We start from the raw sequence: 15,163 nt of genomic DNA on the forward strand, positions 1-15,163 counted from the left end.
ATATTGTATTTACTTCACCACCATGGCCTTTTTTGCCTTTACCTCCCTTATCTCACCCCACTTGCTCACATTGTATATAGACTTATTTTTCTACTGTATTATTTATTGACTGTATGTTTGTTTTACTCCATGTGTAACTCTGTGTTGTTGTATGTGTTGAACTGCTTTGCTTTATTTTGGCCAGGTCGCAATTGTAAATTGCGAAACTTGTTCTCAACTTGCCTACCTGGTTAAATAAAGGTGAAAAAAATAAAATTAAATAAAAATATATCACATTTCCGTAAATATTCAGACCCTTTACTCAGTACTTTGTTGAAGCACCTTTGGCAGCGATTACAGCCTCGAGTCTTCTTGGGTATGACGCTACAACCTTGGCACACCTGTATTTGGGAAGTTTCTCCCATTCTTCTCTGCAGATCCTCTCAAGCTCTGTCGGGTTGGATTGGGGAGTGTCGCTGCATAGCTATTTTCTGGTCTCATCAGAGATGTACGATCGGTTTCAAGTCCGGGCTCTGCCTGGGCCATTCTCGGACATTCAGAGACTTGTCTTGAAGCCACTCCTGTGTTTTCTTGGCTGTGTGCTTAGGGTCGTTGTCCTGTTGGAAGGTGAACTTTCGCCCCAGTCTGAGGTCCTGAGCAGTCTGGATCAGATGTTCATCAAGGATCTCTCTGCACATTGCTCCGTTCATCTTTCCCTCGATCCTGACTAGTCTCCCAGTCCATGTCGCTGCAAACCATCCCCACAGCACAGCATGATGCTGTCACCACCATGATTCACTGTAGGGATGGTGCCAGGTTTCCTCCAGAAGTGATGCTTGGGTTTCACCAGACAAGAGCATCTTGTTTCTCATGGTCTGAGAGTCCTTTAGGTGCCTTTTGGCAAACCTCAGCCGAGCTGTCATGTGCCTTTTACTGAGGAGTGGCTTCCGGCTAGCCACTCTACCATAAAGGCTTGATTGGTGGAGTGCTGCAGAGATGGTTATCCTTCTGGAAGGTTCTCCCATCTCCACAGAGGAACTCTGGAGCTCTGTCAGAGTGACCATCAGGTTCTTGGTCACCTTCATGACTAAGGCCCAATTCTAGGAAGAGTCTTGGTGGTTCCAAAGTTCTTCCATTTAAGAATGATGGAGGCCACTGTGTTTGTCGGGGACCTTCAATGCTGCACAAATGTTTTGTAACCCTTCCCCAGATCTGTCCCTGTCTCGGAGCTCTATGGACAATTCCTTCTACCTCATGGCTTGGTTTTTGCTCTGACATGCACTGTTAACTGTGGGACCTTATATAGACAGGTGTGTGCCTTTCCAAATCATGTCCAATCAATTGATTTTACCACAGTTGGACTCCAATCAAGTTGCAGGAACATCTCAAGGATGATCAATTGAAACAGGATGCACCTGAGCTCAATTTCAATGCTCATAGCCAAGGGTCTGAATATGTAAATTAGGTACGTAAATACGTACATTTCTGTTTTTTATTTTTAATACATCAGCAAAAATATCAAGAAACCTGTTTTCACTTCATCATTATGGGTTAGTATGTTTAGATTGAGGACAAAAAAAATATTGAATCCATTTTAGAATAAGGCTGTAGCAATAGAATACTTTCTGAATGCAGTGTATATTAGTTTGTATTTCAGGCTACGACTTTATATAAAAAGAAGTGTATCAATGCCTCTCAACAAGATCAATGAATAAATTGATCAAGTTTATTGTTACTTCCTTATTTGAGAGCGAATCACACTACTTCACTATAATATCTTTCTTTGAAAATAGGAATATGCATTTTAAAGTATTATGACTATGTTAATGTATATATTTAATTTGTAGCTTGCCTCATTCTTTTGTTAAAACATACATTTTAGTTTATCATAGCAAATATTACCAAAAAGTGATACCCTACATGACGATGCTAGTTGATGTAGCATATATGAGGATGTATAGATGTGAAATACAGTATATATACTGTATATATATTATATTTGCCATCTATGGCATTACCATTTCCCTGAAACCAATGTTGTACTGTTTTTTTCCCCCCTCTCTATTGTCATTTCATGCTGATGAAGGCCAGGGATCTCGTCCAAATATCAATGGTAAATAAAAACTATACTACCTCAAGAGAAATATATCATACAACATATAGAGCATTGCAAACATGATATGACCAGATATGACTGTACAAAACTGTACTACATATATTTTGGGGCGGCTGTCCAAAACCCAATCTTCAGCTCTTTTTCAATGACCTCTTAGAAAAATGGTGCTACCTTTTTGGTTGTAAGTGTACAGTATATAGGACAGCATATAAAAACTGTACAGCATATAGAGCTTTACAAATATAATATAACCAAAGTTGCACCATCCAAAGACACCCCTCAGTAACATGTTCTATAAGGCACATACATAATGACTTCTAAGGGAATTTATAATGAGTTATATTACATTTTATTGTGCATTATAACACTTCTTTTAGATGACATGGCAGAATGTATATGTGCTGTGTCTGTGTGGCTTTCTCCTCACTAATGGAAAGCAATATAGGCTGGCATGCCTATAGGATGTTAGACAACAACATATTCATATGGAAATATTTGAAGGGCCTGGTCTGTACGTTCTACAAGTTAAATATTATTATTATTATTATTACATCCCCAGAGGAGGTGTTGTCCTTCTTCCTGTCAATCATCTAATCATAAAGGAAAACTAGAGAAGATTGTCTTAGTTGTTCAGAGATTCATTGTTATGAAAGAGGCATTGTAAATGATTGTAAGAAATATCTTCCGTTTCTTTCATTCTTCATCTCAATTCGGTAGCATATTGTCATCCCAACCCACCTCTGTATCTTAGCATTCTCTCTCATGATCTCTGTTCTACTTTTACTTGACCTTTACACTAGTTCTGTGCAGTGAATGGGTTTGGCGGTTCATACACCTCATGCAACTGATGCTGAGAGTGTATATTATGTCCCCACTGCTGATTTACAGAACTCTCATGCATTGTTTGGATGTGTGTGTGCATGTCTGCGGCTACTACATATTTTGTAAAGATGGCTAGTGTTGCACATATTTAGAGCTTGTGTCATTTAATTTATAGTTGAAACTTTAAATTGTATTCTTTTCAAGGGATAATTTAAATGCTTGTCATGATACTGGCAGTTCTTAGATATCACCAATCTGTTATCCATTGCTAAAACCAGGTTCAGCAAACAGTCGATGTATCTTTCTCCCTCCAGCCTCCTCCTGCTATCTACGACAAACAGCTGGATGAGAGAGAACACTCTATCGATGAATGGAAAGGTAAACATGTCATATTCCTTTATAGTTACTAATTCTATTGCTTTGGATGCTTCTTTTGGGAGTATCTCTGAATAAGGTAGGATCTCTGAATAAAAGCTAAATTATTTGTAAGTTGTAACGTTTGTGGTCTCTAGGGAGACAATTCCCAACTTACACTTCACTGCTTTTCTCTATTCTCTTGTGTATCTAGTTACCTACTGTAGAAGCTTGTCAACAATTATGTATTCCTATCTGTTTTCTATTTGTTTCTGTTTACTAACTTTGTATATTAACATTTCCAATGACCTTGTAGCCTTCCCATGATAATTAGACTTACAACAAGAGACAGCTAAAGCAGAGAACAGATTTCTGTGCTGGTATTTTAATGTTTTTCCCTCCCCTTTTCTTTCGGTCTCTCCCTCTCCTTTCTCTCTCTCATGCTCGCTCTCTCTCTCTTTTCAGAACTAATCTACAAAGAGGTGATGAACTTTGAGGAGAGGACGAAGAACGGGGTGGTGAAGGGACAACCCTCTCCCTCAGGTACTCTCAGTGCATAACCTAGTCCCTCTGTAAGTTGATTTAATAAAACTGTATAATTACTGGGGTCTTCTTGTAACAGAAATCCATCTGTGCGTTGTTGACCCATGCGTCTTTGTCTCCCATCTTGTTTTCCCGAGACAAATATAATTGATAGGCTACATAAGTGTTATATCTGTAGGAATTTGTAGAAGAGTAATTATATCTGTATGTAAAAGTATCCATCTAAACCAGGGGTGGGCAACTCCAATACTAGAGGGTGTGATTAGTGTCATACTTTTTCTCCATCCCTATCCAACACAGCTGATTTTCAATTGCATTCTAAACTGAAGATCATGATGATGAGAAGGTGATTATTAGAGTCAGGTGTAGCAGGTGTATATCTAGTCAGGTGTATATCTATGTATGCAAAACTGTGTTTTGTGTATGTTTAGTGATTCATCTTTATTTGAATGGTATTACTGTATGCAATTAAGTGTTAAGAAAGATATATGTGACTCCACTCTATATTGAGTAACAGAGCAGTGTTAATGTGGATTGATTAAAAAGGTTGCTATCCACCTACTCTCTGCAAATATCATGTAGGCTGTTTTTTTTCACATCTGTGTACGCACTGTCACATATCATGATTTAAGGCTGGGGTCCTTGGTCCATACTCTTCTAGATAGCACTAGAACTCATCTCATTTTCAGTAAAAAATAAAATGTTGGAGTGTTTACCAAAGCGGCAGCTGCGTATCATTCACCTGTATGGCCACTGTGGAGCAGTGTGGAATCATGATGGCACAGTATTGGTAACATTATTATGGCGTCCATCCAGAGTCTAGTGTTGCTGAGAGAGGAAAACAACTTGTCTCGGTCGTTCTCTGCAGCAAATTTCTGCAGAGAATGTTTTCTGGATGGCTTGGGATCTACAGAGAGTAAGCATGTTATTCTGTTATTGGACAGAATCTATGTATGAACCCTGACATGCCTGTTATGGGCTCTTGGACAGTGATACGGCTAAACTTCTACCTTGGGATTGATTTAATATGCAGTGTGATACTGTAGCTCACTCCCTTCACTGTCCCTCATCTTTCTACCTTTCTCTGTCTCCCTTCCTCTCTAGAACTCTGCAATTAAGCAGATGGGTATTCCTAGTGCTGAGGACAGACACAGTGCAGCTGAAGAGCCCCAGATGGCAATATTTCACAGCAGTAGCAGTACTAGGCTCTAAAGCCCTGCCTTTCAGCACCACTTGGCTCAGGGCTTACATAGATGGATAGCATTAGAGTAAGCATATTATTCTGTTATTGGACACAATCTATGTATGAACCCATAAATGGTGATTTTGCCTCCCTGTTTTATTGGAGGTCAGATGAAATGTATTCCACTGTCCTGTCCACCTGCCTCCCACTGCTACAGACACAAACAGGAGAACTGGTCTGCCTACATATCACTGCACCATTGGCATGCTCTGGACAGAGAGGGATCGTTTTAGCAAGCCTTAGCAAACTCACCTTTTCTCTTAACTGGCTTGTTACATTTACATTTTAGTAGACAGATACAGAGCGACAAAGTGCATTCATTTTTCATACTTGTCACCCATTGGGAATCGAACCCACAACTCTGGTGTTACAAGTGTCATGCTTTACCAATTGAGCCACACAAGACCAGGTACAGTAGATCTTTTGTATCTGGTCATCTTTCGTAGTCTGATGCTTTGTCTAGGACAAAGACTTTAGGTTTGCTAGCTACCTACGATAGTTTAACGCCACAGATTCAACAGGAAGCTTAAATGTCTGCTCCGGGAAGATAGGAGTATACAAATAAATAAAACTGTTCTATCGCTATGGGAGCATAGAGCTTTTACAAGAACCAAACACCTTTTGTCTTCCTACTTGCTTAAATATTTGTATCTTTAGTTTAAAATTCTGCTCTTTAACTTGGTCAGTTTCCCAAACTCGGTCCTGGGGCCCCCGTGGGTGCACGTCTTGGTTTTTGAATCAGCTGTGTGGGACATCATGAACAAGGTGACCCCTCATCTATTTGTTTTCTGCTAATGTTTTTATACAACCATGTCATAGGATGCAAGGGGTTACCCATTCTGCCATACCATGTTATGCTGGTGTCAATTCCAGCCCGGGAAAACAGAACGAGCTCAATCAGATTTTAATCTACAAGAAATTATAGATAGAGCCATTTGCTCTGAAGTTAAATGAAATAGACCTATCTAATTCTCTAAAGGAAAGATTAATGAGGACCTCTTGAGTTCGGCATATTACAATAAGATGTCTGAACGAGTCATTTCAAATGAATCAATTCGTAACCCTGTGGGAGAGGGAAGTAGCTTGAGGTAACATTCTTGGTGCGAACAGAAGCCACTGGGGACGAGTACAAAATCTTAATCCAGGAAAGGAATGACGGGCCAAACCCAAATCTCTCTAGTACTGTAAATAGATATTCCCACTCAACCCGGTCGAAAGCCTTCTCCGCATAAAGAGAGATGACGACCTCTGGCTGTCGAGTTGAGTGGGCAGAATAAAGAACTTTAAATATCTGCCGCATATTATAGAAAGATTGCCTACCTGAGAAAAATCAGGTTTGGTCAGAGTTAATTATATTAAGCATCACTGTCTTTAAACGGCATGAGAGGACCTTAGTGAGAATTTTATAATCGCAGCACAAAAGGCTTATGGGGCGGTATGAGCCACAGTCTAGGGGGTTCTTGTCCTTTTTAAGAAAAACAGAATGGGTCTCCTGGTTAAATGTCTGGGGCAGTTTCTTACTAGAAATCATTTCATTGTATATTGAGCTGAGCCTAGGGGATAGTTTAGAGGAGAATGCTTTATAAAATGCAATAGGGAAGCCATCAGGCCCAGGAGCTTTACTGCTCTGCATGGACTGGATTGCCAGAGTAGTTTCATCATCATTTATTGAGGCATCCATGTTAGTTTGTTCATCTAAGATGAGACAGGGGATGTCCAGATTGTCTAGAAATACATGCATACGAGATGTGTCAGGAAGAGCCACTGACGAGTAAAGAGCAGAGTAGAATTGCTTAAATTGATTGTTGATTTATTTGGGATTGGTAGAAGTTAAATCAGCTGCAACATACATTTCAGGTATGGTGCTGCTAGCAGCGGATTGACGAAGCTGGTGAGAACAACTTGCCAGCTTTCTCTCCGTGTTCATAAAATGTCTGCCTCGGCTTAAACAGAAGCTGCTCCGTTTGTTCAGTGGAAAGATTGTCAAATTCCGATTGGCAGTCTCTTTGTAGAGTTCAGGAATCGGAGAAGAGGCATATCTGTTGTCCACATCTAGAATGAGTTGAGATAGCTCCGATAAGCGTTTAGTGCGCTGTTTATTGTCATACGCTGTGTATGAAATCATTTGGCCCCTTAGATATGCTTTTAACGACTCCCACACAGTAGAGTGAGACACGTCAGGATTGCAGTTGATCTGTAAAAAGTCATCAATGTGAGTTGATATGTATTTTTTAAAGGCACTACAGTATAGTAGTAGTGGGTCAAGTCGCCATGCGCGTTGTGATGCAGTACTGTCCGGAAAGCGGATATCTAGCTGACAGGGCTATGGTCTGAGAAAATGATGCTGTGATATTGGCTATTAGTTACAAAATGAATAATTATATTATCCAGCAGGAAAAAGTCAATCGTAGTGTATGAGTGGTGGACTGGATAAAAAAAGGAGTACTGTTTAGCAGTGGGATTGCTCCTGCTACATGGATAAGACAAATTATAGGATTCTAGAAATTATTTGATTACTGCACCTGATTTTGAAATTACATTGTTGGGCTTTGGTCTAGATCGGCCTAGACTTGGATGTAATACACAATTGAAATCTCCACTCAGTATCAAATTATGAGAGTTAAGGTCAGGAAGTGTTGCAATGAGGTCTGAGAAAAATTGAGCATCATCCCAATTAGGACCATAGAGGTTAGCCAGAACAACCTGTGTGTTAAAATATTTCCCCATCACTATAATACACTGCTCAAAAAAATAAAGGGAACACTTAAACAACACAATGTAACTCCAAGTCATTCACACTTCTGTGAAATCAAACTGTCCACTTGGGAAGCAACTCTGATTTCACATGCTGTTGTGCAAATTGAATAGACAACAGGTGGAAATTATAGGCAATTAGCAAGACACCCCCAATAAAGGAGTGGTTCCGCAGGTGGTGACCACAGACCACTTCTCAGTTCCTATGCTTCCTGGCTGATGTTTTGGTCACTTTTGAATGCTGGCAGTGCTTTCACTCAAGTGGTAGCATGAGACGGAGTCTACAACCCACACAAGTGGCTCAGGTAGTGCAGCTCATCCAGGATGGCACATCAATGCGAGATGTGGCAAGAAGGTTTGCTGTGTCTGTCAGCGTAGTGTCCAGAGCATGGAGGCGCTACCAGGAGACAGGCCAGTACATCAGGAGACATGGAGGAGGCCAACAACCCAGCAGCAGGACCGCTACCTCTGCCTTTGTGCAAGGAGGAGCAGGAGGAACACTGCCAGAGCCCTGCAAAATGACCTCCAGCAGGCCACAAATGTGCATGTGTCTGCTCAAACGGTCAGAAACAGACTCCATGAGGGTGGTTTGAGGGACCGACGTCCACAGGTGGGGGTTGTGCTTACAGCCCAACACCGTGCAGGATGTTTGGCATTTGCCAGAGAACACCAAGATTGGCAAATTCGCCACTGGCGCCCAGTGCTCTTCACAGATGAAAGCAGGTTCACACTGCGCACATGTGACAGATTCTGGAGACACCGTGGAGAACGTTCTGCTGCCTGCAACATCCTCCAGCATGACCGGTTTGGCGGTGGGTCAGTCATGGTGTGGGGTGGCATTTCTTTGGGGGGCCGCACAGCCCTCCATGTGCTCGCCAGAGGTAGCCTGACTGCCATTATTTAACGAGATGAGATCCTCAGACCCCTTGTGAAACCATATGCTGGTGCGGTTGGCCCTGGGTTCCTTCTAATGCAAGACAATGCTAGACCTCATGTGGCTGGAGTGTGTCAGCAGTTCCTGCAAGAGGAATGCATTGATGCTATGGACTGGCCCACCCGTTCGCCAGACCTGAATCCAATTGAGCACATCTGGGACATCATATCTCGCTCCATCCACCAACTCCACGTTGCACCACAGACTGTCCAGGAGTTGGTGGATGCTTTAGTCCAGGTCTGGGAGGAGATCCCTCAGGAGACCACCCGCCACCTTATCAGGGGCATGCCCATGCATTGTAGGGAGGTCATACAGGCACGTGGAGGCCACACACACTACTGAGCCTCATTTGGACTTGTTTTAAGAACTGTAGTGTGGTTTTCCACTTTAATTTTGAGTGTGACTCCATGTCCAGACCTCCATGGGTTGAAAAACACAATCAAGTTTACACATAGGGAAGGGATTCTGGAGGGAACCACCTCGGTTACCTAATGTATCTTATGCAATATGCATATTTTAAGGATAAAATATATATATATATATATATTATATATCCCCGTGACCAACCCCATCCACTTGGGATGACTTTAAAAAAAAATGATTGGAAAACAAACTCAGTATAATTCAACATTTGTATAAATGTAACCCTCGGTTAAACATCCTAACAAGCCAGAACACCGGCAAACGTTTATTCATCTTAAAAGCATAACTGTCCACTCACCAAACTCTTGCTTCCAAGATGAAACTTAAGACAAACAGGACTGCCTATTGAAAGACATTTGCCTCAAATATATTTATATTGTATTAGAATACTGTCCTGTAGCCTAAGCATGTCTGTATGTTTGCAGAAATGTATCACCATCTAGTGGTAAAAAGTTGCACATGAATGCTGAAATGTCACCCTGGTCTGTAATGTTTCCAAAGACAGGTAGGTAGATAGGGAACTACATCTTAACATAAAAGTATTACATTCTTATTATTACAATAATGTGATATTATTGTATTTAAGGAGATAGCCGACAGAGTACCCCAGCCTTAACTCGCCTCTCACCTGTCTGGTGACACACTGTGATGTGTTTGTATGTGGGGTTCTGGGTGTACTATTTGGTTGTGTTGTGACCGAGTGTCGAGTTTCTGTGTGGGGTTATGTGTCACAATAAGGGTTGTGACTGACTGAGAATGTCTAGTAGTGTCTGTGGCAGAGCTGGGGTCAATTCCATTAAAATTACAGTCAATTCAGAAGGCAAACGGAATTCCAATTCCACATTTTTCTAATTGAAAAGCACTGAGGTAAATTGGAATTTGAATTTCAGTATACTTCCTTAATTGACTGGAATTTAAATGGAAATGAACCCAACCCTGGTCTGTGGGGCTCTTAGTTCGTTGTAACCCGGCTGTCTGTTGATTCCCTCAGCACAGGTGCAGCCGTGAACAGCAGTGGTGAGAGCCTCCCTTCCCCCTCCGTCAACGATATCTCCTCCATGTCCACCGACCAGACCCTGGCCTCAGACACTGACAGCAGCCTGGAAACCTCCGCAAGACCCCTGGGGTGTTGCAGGTGACTAGCAGCCTGCCTGCGCAACCCAATGTTCTTCAGAAGGTGAAACGCAATGTCCAAACAACCAACCAACCCACCAAAACCTGAAAAAGAACAAAGATTATTAAAAAGAAAAAAAGTATCATCTTAAAAGGGATTTAAGAAAACATAAAGAATAATGATTATGAAAGTTACGCTTGCATTTTCATTCAAAAAGAAAAAACAATGAAATATGAACTTCTTGTTGCTTTACTTATACACCCCATCCTTCCCCAAAAATATGGCACCATTAAAAAAATGTTTTTAAAAACACTGAGACAGTCATCTTTCTGTGAAGTGTAAATTGACCGGCTGCTGGTAACCAAAATTCCTTGCAGGCGCCTGTTCTTCAGTCGATGTGGCAAAGTGGGCCCTTTTCATACATTACTGTTCAGCAATATACACTGCTCAAAAAAATAAAGGGAACACTAAAATAACACATCCTAGACCTGAATGACTGAAATATTCCTATTAAATACTTTTTTCTTTACATAGTTGAATGTGCTGACAACAAAATCACACAAAAATGATCAATGGAAATCAAATTTATCAATCCATGGAGCTCTGAATTTGGAGTCACACTCAAAATTAAAGTGGGAAACCACACTACAGGCTGATCCAATGTTGATGTAATGTCCTTAAAACAAGTCAAAATGAGGCTCAGTAGTGTGTGTGGCCTCCATGTGCCTGTATGACCTCCCTACAGCGCCTGGGCATGCTCCTGATGAGGTGGCAGATTGTCTCCTGAGGGATCTCCTCCCAGACCTGGACTAAAGCATCCTCCAATTACAGTCTGTGGTGCAACGTGGCGTTGGTGGATGGATCGAGACATGATGTCCCAGATGTGCTCAATTGGATTCAGGTCTGGGGAACGGGCGGGCCAGTCCATAGCATCAATGCCTTCCTCTTGCAGGAACTGCTGACACACTCCAGCCACATGAGGTCTAGCATTGTCTTGCATCAGGAGGAACCCAGGGCCAACCGCACCAGCATATGGTCTCACAAGGGGTCTGAGGATCTCATCTCGTTACCTAATGGCAGTCAGGCTACCTCTGGCGAGCACATGGAGGGCTGTGCGGCCCCCCAAAGAAGTGCCACCCCACACCATGACTGACCCACCGCCAAACCGGTCATGCTGGAGGATGTTGCAGGCAGCAGAACGTTCTCCACAGCGTCTCCAGACTGTCACGTCTGTCACATGTGCTCAGTGTGAACCTGCTTTCATCTGTGAAGAGCACAGGGCGCCAGTGGCGAATTTGCCAATCTTGGTGTTCTCTGGCAAATGCCAAACGTCCTGCACGGTGTTGGGCTGTATGCACAACCCCGACCTGTGGACGTCGGGCCCTCATACCACCCTCATGGAGTCTGTTTCTGACCGTTTGAGCAGACACATGCACATTTGTGGCCTGCTGGAGGTCATTTTGCAGGGCTCTGGCAGTGCTCCTCCTGCTCCTCCTTGCACAAAGGAGGAGGTAGCGATCCTGCTGCTGGGTTGTTGCGCTCCTACGGCCTCCTCCATGTCTCCTGATGTACTGGCTTGTCTCCTAATAGCGCCTCCATGCTCTGGACACTATGCTGACAGACACAGCAAACCTTCTTGCCACATCTCGCATTGATGTGCCATCCTGGATGAGCTGCACTACCTGAGCCACTTGTGTGGGTTGTAGACTCCGTCTCATGCTACCACTAGAGTGAAAGCACCGCCAGCATTCAAAAGTGACCAAAACATCAGCCAGGAAGCATAGGAACTGAGAAGTGGTCTGTGGTCCCCACCTGCAGACCCACTCCTTTATTGGGGGTGTCTTGCTAAATGCCTATAATTTCCACCTGTTGTCTATTCCATTTGCACAACAGCATGTGAAATGTATTGTCAATCAGTGTTGCTTCCTAAGTGGACAGTTTGATTTCACAGAAGTGTGATTGACTTGGAGTTACATTGTGTTGTTTAAGTGTTCTCTTTATTTTTTTGAGCAGTGTATAAACCTCCATTCACTTTCCCCTATGCGACTGTATTGCTATGTTTTAATAACCTCTAGGTTTGGTCCTTGGGTTTGTCTCCTGTGTGGGTGACAGATTGGTGTGCTTTCATGTGATTATTTCCGCAGGTGTTAGTACTTGTGCTCGACACTGCATAGCACCCCCACCCTTTGTAAATATGTAATTCTGTACAGCTGTGAGACACAGACAGGCAGACAGGCAGACAGACAGGCAGACAGACAGACAGACAGACAGACAGGCAGGCAGGCAGGCAGGCAGGCAGGCAGTACTGGATGTTCTTCTGTAGCACACCTTGCCACATGACATCACCACCTTGACCCCTGACATTTGACCCCTAAACTTTCACCCATTACCTTTTAGTCCTGCTGCATGATTACAAAAGCTAACACTAATTATATGATAAATTACAACTATAAATACTTTTGTTTATAATACCATTTAACGTAATTGAACTTCTTTTCAACCATATTGGTGACGAAACCTGTGGATGGGGAGCTTCGGTTGATGATGGATATATGAATATACATACAGTGTGTGATCTTCTGCAGGTTTGGGTTCAATTCCATTTCAATTCAATTCAGTCAATTCTGAATGTCAACTGAAATTCCACATTTCTCATTGAAATGCATTTTTTATTTTTTTATTTTACCTTTATTTAAATAGGCAAGTCAGTTAAGAACAAATTCTTATTTTCAATGACAGCCTAAGAACAGTGGGTTAACTGCCTTGTTCAAGGGCAGAACGATAGATTTTACCTTGTCAGCTCGGGGATTCGATCTTGCAACATTTCGGTTATTGGTCCAACGCTCTAACCACTAGGCTAGGAAAATTAGAATAAGAACTAGAATTAACTGAATTGACATGTAAATTCACCCAAACCCTGTTGCTGAGCTGGAACCTTAAGTTCTCGTAGTTGGTTTGTGTTTTTGTGAAATGAAATCTCTTCTGACTGCATCCCTGCACCACTCCACTGTCTGTGGACAGTCCCACCCACAGCCTTGCATGTCATTCCCAATGTCACCTCACCACAACCAGGAAGGTCACTCATTCTGTTTCTGTGTCACTACTGTGGTGTGAAGGAGAGTAGTTCAGGAGACAGTCGCCTTATATGTGTATTACTGTCAGAAGCACAGAACAGTTTGGGGGGGGCGGGGTTACCTCATTTTTTTGTTTGTTTTGTTCCTCAAATTGCATCCATTTTAATTTACATTGAATGAGTACTACCTTAATGCCATATTTTGTACAAAAGGGAATCCGATGATATACCGACTACCTATAAAACCAATCATGTTAAATATCATTTTTGACTGGAAGTTTATTTATTATTGATTTATTTATTATTTTCATTGACTGAATCAGAATAATGGGAAGTGCCTTGTTTGGAATGATGCCGTTTCCTCATATTAGATATACAACGATGCGTGCACTGAAATTAAGCTAAAGATTGACGGACCCCATTACTGAGATGCTGAATTTAGGTATTATTTGAAGTGGAATATGAAGTTGGTGTCTGTTAGGATTGCAATATTTATGGTAACTTTCCCAAAATTCTGGGTTTTTCCGTAAATATCAGTTGGAGGATTCCCAGTTGGAAGATTCCCTCACTGATTATTCCCTTGTCCAACCAGGATTTTCTGGAAAACCTGGACATTTTTTGGAAAGTTACCAGAAATGTTGAAACCCGAGTGTCTAGCGTGTCCTGTTCGATCTGATTCTGCATGATGTCACACCCATTGTCTGCACATACTGTAGATGCACATAGTCACCACTACTGACCAATGCCCATGTCCTCCCTATTGGAACGATACTACGTCCATGACCATGTTATTGTTGCATCTTTGAATAACTAAATAATGTAGAATTTAAACCTACTTTTTAAAACACAATGGACTTATCAGATAGTCATCATCATATACATGTTCTTCTGACCTATGTAGTTACCTAGAAACTGAGCAGAATACCTCCTAATTTGTATGGTTTTGTTTTGTATCTGTAAATGTCTTATTTGATCAGTGTCCTTACATTTCAATAAAGGGATGAAATAATCAGTTTTACTTTTGTTTGTATACTGTATATAAGCATGAGATCCATACGTAGTAGTTTAATCTACTACACTTCTAGATTAATCAGTTTACAGAAACATTGGGAGATTGGTTGCGATAGCAGCAATGTTTCATTGTGTGCATTTGTCTTGTTATTATGACATTCAAATTGTTAAGGCATTCCTGCATGTTTGTTGCAAGCCAGTGCATTAGCAAAAATGTATAACTTTCTTGCTTGCATGGACAATACCATATAAATACTGTAAATAGATAGTATGTCATAATTAATAAAAACCTATAGAAGTAATATTGATAGTCTCATTTCAATTAGAATTACACCCTTATTTCTAATGTCTCCATACTGTAAATAAGTGGCCAATTACTTGTAAGTACTGTATACAGTACAGTACACTTCAAAGAGCTAAGCATACACTTTAAAGAGCTAATAAAGTGCTAAAAGGGGGTTCTGAGATGTATCCAGGATAGAGCTCGGCTTCCCGTTCACAGGCTCTAAGAAATGTTTTAGAACGGGGTAGAACTTTAATCTATATAGTATTTCAGATCAATTAACAACAATTTTCTTACCACTGGTTTATGCTTGCCCTACAAAGGCAAAACTAAGTAACTACAAATTTGGTCAAAAATCTTTGATCTTTTGAAATGGCCAGGTATATTATCTGACGAAATTTGAAGATGTTTTTGCTATTGTATGTGTAGGATAAAAAGTTCACAACAAATAAACATTTTTGCATTTAATGATCGTCCCTGTACAGTTTTAGTTGTTAGTGAGAGATTCAGTCTT

At 41.4% G+C, this 15,163-nt stretch overlaps 1 protein-coding gene across 7 annotated transcripts in view; it reads left to right on the forward strand.

Annotated features, from left to right (window-relative positions):
• Positions 1 to 14,364, forward strand: part of LOC135517580 (mitogen-activated protein kinase 10) — a 99,487-nt gene extending 85,123 nt beyond the window's left edge. For 3 of the 7 annotated variants that reach the window (XM_064942010.1, XM_064942012.1, XM_064942016.1), the window contains 4 exons: positions 2,066 to 2,092; positions 3,232 to 3,295; positions 3,737 to 3,814; positions 10,165 to 14,364. In XM_064942010.1, coding sequence (XP_064798082.1) covers positions 2,066 to 2,092; positions 3,232 to 3,295; positions 3,737 to 3,814; positions 10,165 to 10,307 — 312 coding nt within the window. In that variant the 3' untranslated portion in view covers positions 10,308 to 14,364. Of the gene's footprint in view, positions 1 to 2,065; positions 2,093 to 3,231; positions 3,296 to 3,736; positions 3,844 to 10,159 lie in introns of all 7 variants that reach the window. The other 4 variants (XM_064942015.1, XM_064942013.1, XM_064942014.1 and 1 more) reach the window with 4 other exon arrangements.
• The last annotated feature ends 799 nt before the right edge of the window (positions 14,365 to 15,163 follow it).

The sequence above is a fragment of the Oncorhynchus masou genome, chromosome 28 (assembly GCF_036934945.1).
Source record: "Oncorhynchus masou masou isolate Uvic2021 chromosome 28, UVic_Omas_1.1, whole genome shotgun sequence".
NCBI classification, from domain to species: domain Eukaryota; kingdom Metazoa; phylum Chordata; class Actinopteri; order Salmoniformes; family Salmonidae; genus Oncorhynchus; species Oncorhynchus masou.